General features: G+C 39.5%; 2 protein-coding genes across 6 annotated transcripts in view; one reads left to right on the top strand and one right to left on the bottom strand.

Annotated features, from left to right (window-relative positions):
• Window positions 1-15383, bottom strand: part of LOC108046785 (heterogeneous nuclear ribonucleoprotein D-like) — a 106134-nt gene that overhangs the window by 19377 nt on the left and 71374 nt on the right. The gene's annotated exons all lie outside the window — the stretch shown is intronic.
• Window positions 6842-8838, top strand: LOC108046786 (lipoprotein lipase). Its single transcript, XM_017126669.2, has 2 exons — window positions 6842-7569; window positions 7990-8838. Exons 1-2 carry the CDS (start codon window positions 7064-7066, stop codon window positions 8777-8779), a joined length of 1296 nt encoding a protein of 431 aa, XP_016982158.2. The 5' UTR covers window positions 6842-7063; the 3' UTR covers window positions 8780-8838.

Below are 15383 nucleotides of genomic sequence, written 5' to 3'. Positions count from 1 at the left end.
GAGATCGAAAAAGGATATATGTCACGAAATCGGACGCTTGCCATTGATATTGTCCTGTCACAGCAGTATTGTAACACTATATTATAGCTTACTGCTGGGTCGGGGCATTAACATTGTTGAGCGTCATTAGCAACGAGAGGCGGCCAGGAAAAGCCGACGAAAACGCACCAAGCTTTCTTTCCGGCTTTGTGGAAAACACACAAACACACGATGCGATTGTGTGTGTATATGAGCAACCGGAAAAATCAATTTTCCATTTTTAATTCAAAGCTCACACAGCACAGGACACTCGCACACACGCACACAACGCACGTGCATGTATATATACAGATATATATGTATCGGGCCAAAAAGGGATAAGCAGGATGCTGTAAACTGTGCGGGGCGAGCGAGAGGGAGAGAGAGCGTGAAAGGGACAGAGACAGCCAAGGAGAGAGCAAAGAGAGAGCACATTAGCACACAGGGATAAATCGCATTTTGTATAGACAAAAGCTGAGAAAATTAATCAAAATTAGTTTAGCAAAATTAAACGAAATAATAGTTGTTAGTTTAGGAAAGGATAAGCCATGTTTAGCCTTTTATTATAATTCCCAACTCGTTTTTTTCTCTTGAGATTTTGTAAAAATAGAATCCAAAAGAGCGACCACTCCCTGATTTTTCTCGCTGTTCGTGGGAGTTCCTCGGTGGGCTGAAGAAAATCATTAAGGGGATGCAGAGGCGTACACTCTTTTTTTTTCATGCCCGGAAAATTGTTGCCAGCCTGAAAAGCCGGAAAAGTTCAGGGATATGCCCAAAAGTTGGGCCAGAATCAGCAGAGCATCATCAACCCCTAAATATAATCCCACTGCATCCGAGGGGCCGAGGCCTGCATAAGAATAGCAAACAAAAAAATCCAAAAAGATGACAAAGAAAGATGATGAATTGGGAGATTGAGGGCAGGAACAGCAGCAGCAGGGACAGCTGAAAAATGGCATTTAAATGCAGTCCAAAAAGGATGGGGGGAACCTGAGAATCCCTCGCTAAGGGTTGCTCTCTCTTTCTCCTCAAATCTCACGTTTCTGCAGTTTGATGACGATGATAATGGCCTAGCTATGGGATTAGTCCACAAAAAGGGGGGTGAGATTCGAATTTTGCCGGCCTGCGATTGCACATGCTGTTGCTATTTCCCATTTCCCAGTTGCCATTTGCCATTGCCGTTTTGGGCTTATGTTTCTGTCAGCAAGGATCAAAGCCTTTATGGGCGTTTCTCGGCGGCTGTATGCGTCAGTGTGTGTATCTGTGCCTGGGTGCTTTGCCTAAATACTTCGAAATTGGCTAAGCGTTTGTTGTGTCCATCAAATTGACAATGCTTAGCTGTGCTTGAGGTAGCCAAATTGTTTCTACATTCAAAGGGGTCCTCTGCATCCTTGTGCCATGATTAAGGATTAAGGGTTGCTGCATTTAATATGCACCGACGGAAGTGAAGTGTTCCACGCTTGAAACGAAAATGTATCACTTGACAGTCAGGCATTGAGTTCGAATATTTAATTCGAAGAGGATTACTCATCTGCATTTCACAACATGACTTAGAAATTTTCTAGTTGTTGAATAACTGTAAAAATAAAATTATAGAAAATTGTTTATTTATATTATTGGTTTAATGCCGTAATTAATTGGATTAATTTCTGTATTATGCGTTCATTTTGTTTAGATTTGTAAGTATAAACATTTCTTTTAGTTTTATATTTTTGTTTTCATAAGTTATCTTGATAGCATATTTATATGAATTAATGTTTACGAAAATCAATAAAAATATGAAACAAAATAAACTTTTGAACGTTCTGACTAAAGGTTTGCAAAATGAACAACCCTTACCAAATCCTATTTATCTGTGATAAAGGACAAATCTATTTCCAACACTAAAATAAACATGTCAAAAAGTTGACGTTTTAATTTTTCTCCAAACAATGTTTTTTGTGTCGGCCAGCAACATATATTTAAAGGACCCACCATTAACCCTTTTAAATGATTAATTGCCACAACAATACAAAAAATAGGGACAAGTCGGTTATACAAAAAAGAAAAAAACGGAAGCTGGTGATAAAAAGTGCGGAAATTACGTTGACCTAAAAATAAAACTGCCAACCAAGTTTGCCGGCACGGCCACCTAGACACACACATTTAGAAAGGAACGGGAAAAGAGAAAGAGAGAGTAAGAGAGCCAAAGGATACTGGGAGAGACAGCAGGACACGCACTTGCACTCGTGCACTTCAAATATGATGAAAAGGTAAACGTTCCACTCACCCGGACGCACACAATATCAAGGGACTTGACAAGGATCTCGCAAGGATAAGAAGGATAACACATGTATATGTGGGCAAGAGTCCTTTCGTGGCTGGCAGTGCATATAAATGCGTGGAAGAACTGAAGGGTTAAGGTAAGTGGTTCCTCGTAACCACCGACGTATTCCCCAGCCCACAGACATATGCAAATTGTCGGTGCTTTTGTGAGCTTATTAAGTGCTTGAAAGTGCATTACAAAAAATGCACACACACACACATGCAAGGGCCAGGGAGGTAGATGCACGAGGGTTCGAGGGGGGAATGGAGGAGCAAGGACCTGCAGCCGGAAAAATGCTTTCAAGTCAACCCACTCGGAAATGAGAGCCCGGCAACTGCTGCTCCCTTTTCTCGCTCTCTTGCAAAGAGTGACAGCATCGAAATGAGCAAATTCACAGAGAAAAAAACTAATTATTAATTAATAAAACTAGTAAACTAATAATTTTCCAATTTAAAATCAAATTCAGGAAAGCCCAAATTTGTTTAATTATAAGTTTATTTAAACCATGTAGAATTGTAAAAGATATACTTAAGAAATGGTTAAGCAGACATCATAGCAATCAACAGATAAAACTCTTAATTCGAAACTGTTTATAATTAAATACAAAAAATAAATCCTTAGAACATATTTACAAAAATATATAAAAAGAGTATGTTCTGAAATCTAGTTTATAGGATAAGAGTGGCAAGATTACGATTGAGCTAGTAAAGAGTCTCTCCGCTTATTGTCAAGCTCAAAGACCTACTATTAGCTTACCGTAAAAACGAGCTAGAAACGTTTTAAAAACTTTTTCTGCAATGTACCCGACTAAACAATTCATACTCAAAACCTTTGCCCAAACACAGGTATGGCTTACAAAACTTGTCCCGCTTTTGGTGTAATTTTGCTAATTAAAAGGTGTGACCAAAGTGGGGCCAGCGCCCCATAAAAAGTCTCAAATTACCGAAAGCATCCTTCAACAAGTATGTGGCAAGGACAGTTGGCCTGGAGTCGCAGACCGCAGCCTAGAAACTTGCTCATTTGCATACAATATCGTCGCAGGTGAAAGGCAAAAAGGAAATGCTTTCCGGAGGAGCAAGGGCCAAGGGGCCTCTGAAGACGCCACTTGAGGTTGTCAGACAAACCAGACATCGCAGGCAAGTGGCCACTTTGTCGTCTGAAGGACTCTGTCGAGCCGGAAATTCCTCTCGGCTTTCTGTCGCTTTCAGGGAAATTAACAAACAGGATGCTTGTAAATAGAAACAGTTAGCTGGGAAACACAGCAGAGCTTGTTCAGCGGAAGTTTGGCAATTGTCACATTTACATCTAAGGTTTAAGTTCAAATTTCGGGTAAAAACAAAGTTTTGGCCTTGTGCTAACTCTCAAAAATAATTTTATATATCAGGAAAATAATATATTTGCTTTGAAATTTGCACCAATAAGTTAACGATAATTAAGTAGCATTGGTAGTTAAGCTAAAGAATAGAAGGGAGCCTGAAAAAGCTCTGAGAAAAGCATCCTTTTAGAGTATAAAGTTTGTACTTAGAGCTTTTCACTGGCGGTGAAATAAACTTTGGCTAGCTGGACGCGTAGCCAGGACATCAAGTCAATCAGAGCTCGAAAGCTTTATTGAAAGCTCTCACATAAAGCTTTGCTATCCTTTAGCAGATATAGGATACGTGTTAACAGACTGTTTACAGAGGTTCATCTGCTGCGAAATTTAACATGAACTAAATTGTAATTTAAATAATTGACATCTTTAATATAAGTCTGCTAACCAATCAGATATTTAATGTAGTTTTAATGTCTTGACATACTTGAACAAAATCTCTCCTTTTGAATTTTAAAACATTTTTGTAATTCTATTGCATTTAAATTAAGTAGAATTCCTTATCAGAAATCTTCAGAGCTCCATAAATAAGTAATGAGCCAAAAATGCCAGCTAGCAAAATATTTAAAATAGTTTGCACTCAGCTTGAGCAGCCACCATATTTCACATTCTAATAAACATTTTGAAGAGATACTTCCTTTCCCCAGGCCATCAAATTTGATGTCAACAATCTCACTCAGCCTTAACTGATGTAACAAATTCGTTTATGCCGCTCATTGTTTGCCCACAGCAGCAACAACGCCACAAAGGGCATATGAGGCATATAAGGCTGAGTCAGCAGCTTTGAGGCAACGCATCCTGCTTATGCTCACAGGATGCAGTGCGACAAGTGCCACTTGAGAAAATGCTTCTTTTTTAGGGGTACGCAGCGAGGGGGGCGATGGGATAGCCCGCCAACATGAAGGGTGCACACTCGACTGGTAAATGCTGACACCAAAGACCGGCTCAAGTATTTTGCGGGCAAATAGTCCTGAGGACGGGGCACTACCCATTCCCACCATATTCGCACATCCTCAACCCTCAACCCCCAACTGGTCTGAATATCCTCGTAATAAAAGTCACTCGAGTGACATTTTTGAGCTTGCGGCCATAAAGTAAAAGGCAAACAAAGCTCAGACTGCCGGAGTTCCTTTTTCAGTCACTGTTTTTAATCGATTATTGTCGCGTTATTGTTTTTTATCCCCATCTCTCACATAGAAAAAAAAAACAAATCCTGTCTGAGTGTCGCATTGCAACAACAATGGGGAAGCTGCAAAAAATGCAAATGCAGAAATCCCAGCACAAAAGATTGTACATTGAACTTGTGCCGTATCACCATCTCATCTGTAAGGGGGAGGAAGTGCTTTCGCGGGGGCGAATTGAAATGTCCTCGCATGCTTCGTGACATCATATTCAATATTCCATATTATACAATGTATCCCGATAAGAGCGGGGTCTGAGATATGGTTACCTTCGTTTATCTTTCCCTGCCTGAGGGTTTTCTACCCTACAACTCGCTGTTCTCGTTGTTTTCGTCACGTTTTGTGATCAGCGATAAGCGCAAAGGAAAACAGCTATGTCCCGCAGCAGGTCCTTCGTCGTCGTTCCTTTTTTCCAGCAAGAAATGCACGCGCCGGATGTCGTTAAAATGGCGACCGCCACTTCCGGTCGGCGGAATTCGCGGAAATATGTGAACTTACCTGCAAAGTAAACAAAAACAAATGTGCAAATTTTCGATTAGTATGTTATAGCCGCAGGCATTACAAAATTTTATAGGCGAACGAAATTAAATTGGAAGATTGAGATACCTATTGTTTTCAATATAAAGTATACATTAATGAACAAATCTTGATAATCGACATGTGGCTTACATTCTTAATGAGAAGACATATAATTTTAAGCAGTTTAAGAGCTGGTAAAAAGAAAACGAAGGCAGAAACTTTCCAAAACTGTAAATAAAAGTGTGCGAACACAAAATATATTTAAGGAATTTCAAAAATATTACAATAATCTGACAGATTTCCGGCAGCCAAAGTAAACTGCTTAAAATCTCAGAACAAAGATGGCCAAAAAGAAAGTAAAATCAGAACGCGGCATTTTCGGTCAGCTTTATATGCCTGTGGTTACAGTAAAGCTTAAAAAGCTCGAAAGGAGAAGGTTGTGAGAAGCTGTCAATAATGGTCCCCAAGAAGACGAAATTATTTATATATTTTTTAAAGCGCAAAAAATATGTTAAGCCTTTTAAAAAACTCTAAAATCTGAATGTTTTTATATTATTTCCTTACTTAGTTTTATTTAAGACCAAACATTTTGAAAAATATTCGAAGACTGTTGACCTATCCCGAAAAAGATTTAACTTTCAGCTTCGTGTGCTAAATGGCCAGAAACTTGGTCACTGGAACATATTCCCCTCCAGCTCCCTTTTTCCCGCACCCACTCTCTGCCAGAATTTTTGTTGACCCAAAAGATTAGCAGCTAATGGGAGAGCACTCTCACAGTAATTCCCGCCAACTGAGCCATTAACAATTACCTGTTGTTAAGAAGAAATCAATGAAGACGAGAGTGAGAAAAAGTGTGAAGTTCTGCATATTAATACGCCGAAAAGTAAAGTTGGGCAAATATGCAGGTAAATGCTTCGACTTCGTTCAGTTTGGTTCAGTTGTAAATCGCAGTTCTTTGAGGAAAGAGCAGATATTCAGACTATGTGGAATGCTGTGCACTTGGTGGTCATGCTGCAGGCAGGTGACTATCATCATCATCATAAATTGCTGGAGCATCAGTAATGCACACAGTGAAAAAAAGGCCAAGCCAAGTTTTCCATTCCTTTAGTAAAGACTTTTACTGATATTAAGAAAATAATAAAACTTTGTAAAGGTGTTTTAAAGTGATCAAAACAAACTAAACAAATAATTCAATAAACATTATTAAATCTAAATTGAAGAATATTAAAAAAGAACTAATAAAGATATTTAAAATGGAACTGATAAAGTTATTGTGTTTATTGTGATTTTCTTTAAATTAAATACAAAGTGATATTGTAAATTATGAATTGGTAAAAGTTAGAAAAAGCAATCAAATTGAACACCATATAAGGAAAAGTGGATTACAAATTTAAATACATTGTATTTTTTTAAGTTGATTGAGCCCTAGTTTTTCCCTGTGTGCTTCATTTGCGGATTGGTCTACTTGCACAGTTTCGAGCCTAATGCACTTTCGTTTCGTTGACACCAGTTTGTTTGTGGCTCGCTGCAGCAAAGCTGAAAGCGTCTGATTACAGGGTGGGATCTGAGGACTATAATGCCGCTGCAGACAACAATCAATTGCAGGAGGCAAAGACGAATCCGAGACCCGCAGTGCAAGTAAAAGTGACAAATGAAGTGGAAAGTGCCCTCGGAATGAGAACGATGATGATGCGGATGCGGATGAGAAATCGGGGCGGTGAGCGGCGGCAGACGAACTACTTTGACACACAAATGCCACTGCTGTCTGGCCTAATGAGTCCCGACCTGCTGCCAATATTGGATGAGCAGCAGGAGGAGCAGAAGCAGCCGGAGCAGGGACATAACCTGGCCCACGGGCCCAGTTCGGTTGAACAGCAATTACTCCGCCTGCAGCCGGACTACAAATTGCTGTACAATGCCGAGCACCACACCTATTTCCACCTGCACACCCTCGTCCCGGAGGACACAGCCGCCCAGCCAGGACCCTCGAAATCCGAGCAGGCTCCGCATCGCAGGCTGTTCCAGCAGGTCGTGGGCAACACGCTGACCGCCGCCTTTGGCCTAAATGTGATGGACAAGGGGCAACTGGGGGGGCAGGCGGAGGTCACTAGCGAACAGGTGCATCTCTACGATGCCGCATCGCTGCGCCGGTCGCGCTTCAGTCCCTTCAATCCTACCAGGTGAGTGATGCAGGTGGAAAGCCACACGGCAATTATCCACGATTTTTGAAAGCCATTTTCGGTTTTTGAAAGCCTCACGGGGATTTGACACTTTCAGGAGACAGGCTTTAGAGACATGTGATAACGAGATCTTTGTTAAACAAAAAACTCAATTTATAAAAGGAAATCAAACATGAAAGTAGAGTAAAATAAAATGTACAAAATAGTGTAATGCCAAACCCTTGGGGAATTTAGAATATCGTCCATTCTATTTTCATAGCCCTTTTCATTCATATTTATTTGAAGAAACTAAACTATATCACATTCCATACAGTATTAATTAAAAAATGGTTTAGAATTCCCATCAAAATGTATTGTACTTGATCCGTTGTGATTAATAATAATCTATCAATAATTCGAAACACTTATTGTATTCTTTAGAATCCTTATTCACGGATGGCTGGGCAATGCGAATGCTAATATGTACAGTGCCCTATTGCCGGCTTATTTTGCTCTAAAAAATGGCAACTACAACATCTTCACGGTGGACTGGGGACGTGGAGCCATCGCCGACTATATAACGGCCAGTTATCGAGTGAAGCCGGTGGGTCAAGTCTTGGCCAAGTTCGTGGACTTCCTGCATGAGGAGGCGGGACTGCGCTTTGAGGATCTCCAGCTGGTTGGCTTCAGCATGGGAGCCCATGTGGCGGGATTGGCGGGGAAGCATCTGCAGACGGGTCGCCTTCGGATGATCCGGGCTTTGGATCCGGCCTTACCCTTCTTCCGATATGCCAAGGAAAAGGAGCGACTGACCGCCGAGGATGCCGACTACGTGGAGGTGTTGCACACTAGTGTGGGCAGCTATGGGTTCGATCGACCTCTGGGTCATGCCGATTTCTATGCCAATTGGGGCAGCCAGCAGCCAGGATGCTTTTGGCATGAATGCAGCCATTGGAGGGCTTTCATGCTCTTTGCCGAAAGTCTCCTCAGGGATCGGGATACTGGGTTCTTGTCCCTTGGCTGTCCAGCCGGTGAATGGCAGCAGTTGACCCGCTTCCATCGCTGCCCAAAGGATACTGGCATTATCCAGACCATGGGCGGCGATTTGGCCAACGTTTCTGCCGATTTCTTGGCCCAGAGACAGGGTGTCTATTATTTCCAAACAAACGACCAGCCGCCGTATGTTTTAGCACAAAATTCCAGCTCGCAAAAGGGTGGCACAAATAAATAAAGAGAGAAATGGCTGAGAGAACGTAATGAGCAAAATGCAAGTGCAGTTCGCGTTTTTATTTCTAATTAGTAAGTGCATGTTACACATGTGTGTGTTTGTGTTGTCCCATTTCTAAAAGCCGGCTGGCAAAATTAAAAAACGCTGCCATGTGTAAAATGCTTTTCATGCCAGTAGCAGGCAGCAAAAATAGCAAAAAAGGGAGTAAAATTTATGAAAACATCCATGCAGGAAATATAAGGACGAACACAAGAACAAAGTGTAGTTCAGTCTGGAAAATCAACTAGAACTAGGTATCCAAAAAAAATATAAAACCAAAATATAATCCGATTTAAAGAGACAGCTCAGAGGAAAATATACTCAAAAGCAGTTTATTGTTCAACCTCAAAACTCAATGAAATGTATTTGGTTTTTATATATATTTTTTGCAACTCTCTTTTATAGTAACTACACAGTTCCCCTTTTACTTAAGACGAGGAAGAGTGAAACTGATTCTATTTGGTACTTCATATTACAACTGTATAAAACTTTTGTAAGAAAAGGAGGTAAAACAATAAGGAATAAATTCATAAACTTCCTATAAGTTATTTAATTTATAGATCCGGAGAGGAAATTTAAGAAAAAAAAATTAAAAACTTCTCCTGAGTACCATTAAAAATTACTGCCTGCGTACTTGTACCATAAATTCAAAAACTTGGCTTAGCTCCGCAGTCAAGGTTTAATTGGCCAAACAACCAATACACTCCCTCGGAAAATACAACACACTTTGGGGCATTGAGACCTTGGATCTGGCCAAATTGTCGCACGGCTGCCGCTAATGTGATTTTTACGCATCATTTGAGTGAACAGCCAGCAATTGGCCAACGGGCACAACGGCAATGAAAACTTGGCAGATGCGGATGGATGCCATAGAAAATTACGAGAACAAATATTGGCAAAAGCAAAACAAATGTTGCAGCAGCACTCCCTTGAGTTGTTTAAAAGAAAGGGGAACACAATTTAGAACATTTTTATAATAAGTCAAGTCTATTTGAATTCATTTTTCCAAGAAATTGCATATAAATGTGCTTGGCGAAGCGAATAAGCTTGTCTTGAACTTGTTGTTTTTAGGTATTCATTTTTGCTGCCAAACAAAGGGATATGAAAATATTTAAATGAGTTATATGAAGCTTGCACATTGTGTTTTATGTAAAGTTTTGCTTTCAAGTTATTCAAATGCAAACAAAAACTTAAATGTATTTTTACAATGATTTGTTTACAACCACCACACTTCTATTTCATTATTTCATTTGAGGTGTTTATTTTTCTTACCACAAAATGGTCTCTAAATAATTCATATCCACAGTATTTAGTAGTTTTAATGCAATTATAAACGATTGCACTGATTTGAATATTTTCTGTTCACTGGCTGTCCAAAACGAATTTTTAGTCATTCGTTTACACTTTATAACTTGCAGCAGCAATGATTGAATTAGCTTAAGACAAGACGAGATTTACACTTTGAGACTGGAGAATTAAATTCTTTTTCTTGGCTGATGGTCTTGTGATTTCCTTACGGGCTGACAAAAGAATCGAGTGAAAAACGAATCGAAAAAACCCGACGACTGTTGCCAGTTGTGCACTGCAAAGCAAACTGAAAATGTTCTCAGCCAAATGGAAAGACTGCTAAAAAAGAATGCAGAAAAGATGGCTAATTTGTGTCGCGTCTTCCAGCGAAGGGGTGGGAATCGAGGGGCTGTGGGTGGGAGGTGGGTGGTGGAGGTGGGAGTGGAGGTTACTCTGGGAAGCCTATGAAATGTGGCCCGCACTTGAGCCAAAGAGTTGACGCACAAACTGCAGCAATACTGAGCTGAAAACCCGAACGGAAAACTGAGCTGAGCCCTCAGACAATGCATTCCTAATTCCTGCCAGAGGGTTGGAAATTTGCAGGGGGAGGAAAATACCCCCGCCAGTACACAAAAAGAAAAATAGTTACAAGAACTATACAATTGTCAAGCGATTAACAGTTATCTTTATTATTTATAAGAACAATTGTTTGAGTTCAATGATAAACCCATCTTTTACTGAGAAAAAACTTTTGCTTTGGTATTGTTAAAATAATCCTTAAATATATTTTATAACATACCCTTGTCGAAATTACGTATTTATAAATTAATTTTTAGTCGTTTCGTTAACAGAATCTATATTTTTTCTGTGTATAAAGAGTTTTGTGCCTGGCTGTCTGTTCTTTTTTGGACTGGCAGCACATCAAACCAAGCTGAGTGCAAGTCCTTGGGAAGCAGTCATAAAGTGTCGCGTTCCGTGCTTCCGTTCCGGTAACCGCTCTCCTCTCTCCGCCCTTCGCCCCTCCACCCCTCTGCCCACCATCCACCTGTGAGCTGTCCTTTTACCTGTCGCCCATTCCTTAACCCGCAATGGCTTCCGGCGCACGCATTCAAACGGACGGATAAGTTTGCCAGCTGTTTGTCTTCGGCTGAAAGCGCATATTACTTTGGCCACAAGCCGCTCTTCTTGCAGTAATAAGCAGCCGGATTAGCCCTGCTATTCATCTGCTCATCTCTGGGGAGAGGCAGGAGCTCTAAGTCCTGGGAATCCTACAAGTGTATTGGCAGCCAAGACAAAAAGTGGCTGCTTAAGATAAAGTGGGAACTCATCCTTTACAGATATCTGAGAAGATTGGTTTTTAATTAGTATTACAAGACTTTTCATATCAATCTGTTAATAATAATTAGTAAGTCATTGATTTATTTCTTATTTATTATTATGTTTTAACTTCAAGGAGTTACTGATTATATATGCCAGTTTTCTTTATATTATCATTTGTGATTAAAGACATAAAGATTAAGATTAAAACTAAACAATCTGGGCTATTGGGCTATTATTTAATTCTACTTTTGATACAAAAATTCTCTGCTTGTTTTTAGTTTTGAAATAGAGCTATCAATAACCCAGCTTTTTGTTAGTAACTTGTTATGCAATTCTGCCCCAGTATTTAGGACCCAAGTATGCAGCTGAAACCAGTTTTTAACTGAATGTAGGGCAACCAATGTTTGACAAGATTGTGGCAAAAAAAAAAGTGCCTTCCATGTGGGTGCGAAAAGGTGCCCGACGGCAGCAACAGCAGGTGGCCTTGGGCGGAGGAAAATTGTGGGAGCGAGTGGGTGGGTGGGGCTACGCTGTCAACACACACAGTCGGAGGTCCTCTGTTAGGTGACCAACGGAACGTTTATTTAATTGAAAGGTCAGTCTGCAGGATACAGTTGCCTAAACCGTTTTGGGGCGGGATGTAGGAGAAGCACCACAACACTGAATGGAACAAAAGGTTGATTTAAGGGAAAATGAAGACTACAATGGAAAGTGGGGGAAGGATTAGTTGCTAGAAAGGATTTCAATGGCAGTGGAAATAGTTGAATGGACCAAACTCAATGCTCCTAGATATTGTCGGGAAGATGGCAAAATAAGTAAAAATAGTTGTCTCCAGTTAATGAAAAGAAAATAGCGAAGGATTCTGCGAAATTACTATATACAGTTTTATAAAGACTTTTCTTAAAATAGTTTGCCTCCAAGCTAAGGAAGTATTTTTAGGTTTTGAGCTGTAAAGTTTTTTAAATCTTCTTTCCATAAAAACTTTTTAAAATACCTAAAATAAGGATCATCCCTCAACTAAGTGCTTATTTACTATGACGTTCCATAATTCAAATTAAGTTCCGTTGAACTGCCAAGCTGAATCCATGAAAAGCCACCCCGAAAAAAAAACCCTGGCGCACAAGTTGAGGTAACTATCAAATCAAACTAGCAGGTAACAATTACATCATTTTACAGACAATACCGAGTGGAAGAAGGACTTTTGGGTTTTCGAGGGGTAGGACGCTGCACTTATATCCGAAACTCATTCAAACAATTAGCTCAAAAGGCGAGGTTGAGGTCGATGGGGTGTGAGTCACCTCACCGCGCGTCGTCGTCAACTGAAGCCGTATGAAAAAGTTTCAGTTTTTGCGCAAACAAATTGGATTATTCGATTACGTGTTTGTACAAGCGCATTGGGGAGGGGACGAAGGCGGGGGGGTTGGGGGGTGAGAAGGTGAGGAAAACCAGGTAAGTTGCAGGTGGGCGGGGTGAGCTGAGGTTGGATTGTAAAGCGGCCAAGGGAACAAGTTTTTAAGGGCACCTCTGGGGTTCGGTTTCTTTTTTCATAGGGGTTGCAGTTCTTCTTGTTTGATTTTGATTTATTTGGCATTTGTTTGCCAATTGGCAAATGTTTGCAAATCTATAGAGAGCTGAAATGTAATCTATTATAGATGGACTTCATCTCCATTCGATGGTAAATTGAAGAATTTCTGTATTTTTCATTCTTCTTTGAAGTAAAAATTTAATGGAAAAATTCATATATTTAAAACGGTTTGAAAAAGGTTAAATTAAATGTTTATTTAGTTAAAAAATTTTAACTGGACAAAGTTAGTTGAAAAGTTGAAGAACAACATTTGTAAGACCCTTTTGGAAACAGGTTTAATTTAATTTAAAAATAAATTTGTTTTGCTAAAAATAAAAATATTTCAAAATTTCTGTGTCTGTTTCAGAACTAACTCAAAATATGAATATGAAAATATGAATACAATTAACAACTATTTAGTTAATTTTAATTATTATAAAGAGAAACATTTTTAAAGTTTATCAGAACATCTTTTCCATGAACGTTTTGTTCCATTGAATGAGTTTTAAACAACTGCATTGCTGCCCTTTAAGAGGCACGAAAAATAAAACCCAACCAACTGACCGGCACCCAAATTGAAAGTCAATATAGTGAACAGTTGGCAAACACCTCGTGCTACCAGCAACTGAAATTTATTGTTACAAACTGGCTTAATTGCTGGCCAACGGATGGAAGGGGCTTTTCAAATTCTGCTCGACTCTTTTCTAAGCTTTTATTGAACTCCTCGTTCAGAGTGAGTTGTGTGTGGGATGTCTGGGCACTTTGATTGCTTGCTTTTAAAATGAATTTTATATAGTGGCTTTGGCCAGGTGTTTGACATTTGTGCAATATGTGGATAGCGCTTTTATTTATTTTTCTTTTAATTTCTTGTTCGCAATGAGCGGCCCGCAGCTGTCGGTCTGTCTGTCAGATGGTGCGTATGAGTGATTTAATTTAAATTTAAACCAAACATAAGGCAAAAGGCCAGAAGGAAAGTAATAGAATCTTAAGGAAGCCCGCAGCTAGGCAAAGCTCAAAAATCAACAAACTAGTGGGGAAAATGGCGAAGAAAGGGCGTTCGAGTAAAGTGCGAAGCGCAAAAGTTTGGGAACAACATGTGCAAGTTATGTACAATCGATAAACTCGTGCCGAGTATATTTTGCTGACTGGCTGACAATTAACCCCTTACGTGCCAATTGGTTGATAAATAAATTAACCCACACACAACCATGCATCGTTGCCAACAACAAAGTCAGCAGAAATCTTGGCATTTTAATTGGCCCAGCCGACGCCCTGAAGTCGACCATAAAAAAAGTTTTCTCACAGTCAACTTGAAAGGCTTTAACGGAAATATGGCCTTAATGCGAAACGCCTCAAAACTTGGGTAAACTTGAATAACCATGGCAAAGTAAGGTAATTAAATTAGGCCTTTTGTTTACTTTTTCCACAACTCCCTTCTCCCATTGCTTTTCCCCGTAAGGTATTGAAAATTTATTAAGCATACGCCATGGGTAACATGGGTGAAGTGCTGTGTATGGTCGAAAATGGGTAACCCTTAAAGAAATTAAAGCTTACTGTAATTAAATCATGTTTAAAAAAGAAAATACCATACATTTTTAAAAGTAAAACAATTTTACTTAAGTTCCATTTTTAATCGGCCACTAAAAACAAAACAGTTCTTAAGTAATTTTAAATACTTAAATAGAAGCAAAAGCAAATATCGTCAGGCTGAGTATTTAGTTATAAGCAAACATATAAAGTAATTAAAACAGTTCATGCAATTAAACAAACCACTTAATCCCGAAAAAAAAACATAAAAGTTACTTTAGTTTACATTAAGTTTAGCAGTCATCGCCAGATTGTCATACACCCACATATATAGCAGGCTTTTTTGTTTGTACTTTGCAAATATCCTGTATTTTCTGTCCATCGCACAATTCAAATTGAACGGTTCTACATTATAATTCAACGGGAGCAACGCGATTTTTGGCATTCTTAATTGTGAAGCAATTCCCAGGGAGGGGAAAAGAGAATCCCCGTCTCTTTTAACAATGACATTCGCTGACCCCACTTCGTCCCACAATTTTCAACCCCCCGCTGAGGGCAAACATTGTACAAAATGTGCATATGCCACAGGGCTGCTGTGAGTTCTCTGCGCTCTACAAACTTTCCCCACCGCAATTTTTGTCGTTTGTTGGCATTTCAGTTCCCAGCCCTTCTCTGTCGCTTTTTTTATTCACTCTGATTTTTTTAAATAACAGTTTGTATTCCATTTTATGTCGTACGCACACGGTAACAAACCAAACACTTGGGGAAAAAATTAAGCAATTTTTTACGGAAATATTCTTCTTTATTGCTTAAAAAAGAAATAGGTACATGAAATAACCAAATAAACTCCTCGATTTGCACTAATTGCTT

Source organism: Drosophila rhopaloa, unplaced genomic scaffold (assembly GCF_018152115.1).
Source record: "Drosophila rhopaloa isolate 14029-0021.01 unplaced genomic scaffold, ASM1815211v1 contig_167, whole genome shotgun sequence".
NCBI lineage: Eukaryota > Metazoa > Arthropoda > Insecta > Diptera > Drosophilidae > Drosophila > Drosophila rhopaloa.
This window is presented reverse-complemented; position numbering and strand designations above follow the sequence as displayed.

Excerpts from the sequence above, each read along its gene's own strand:
- LOC108046786 (XM_017126669.2), top strand. The coding sequence starts at position 7,064 with ATGAGAACGATGATGATGCGGATGCGGATGAGAAATCGGGGCGGTGAG. Across the intron at positions 7,570-7,989 it reads AGTCCCTTCAATCCTACCAG|AATCCTTATTCACGGATGGC; the intron begins GTGAGTGATGCA and ends TGTATTCTTTAG.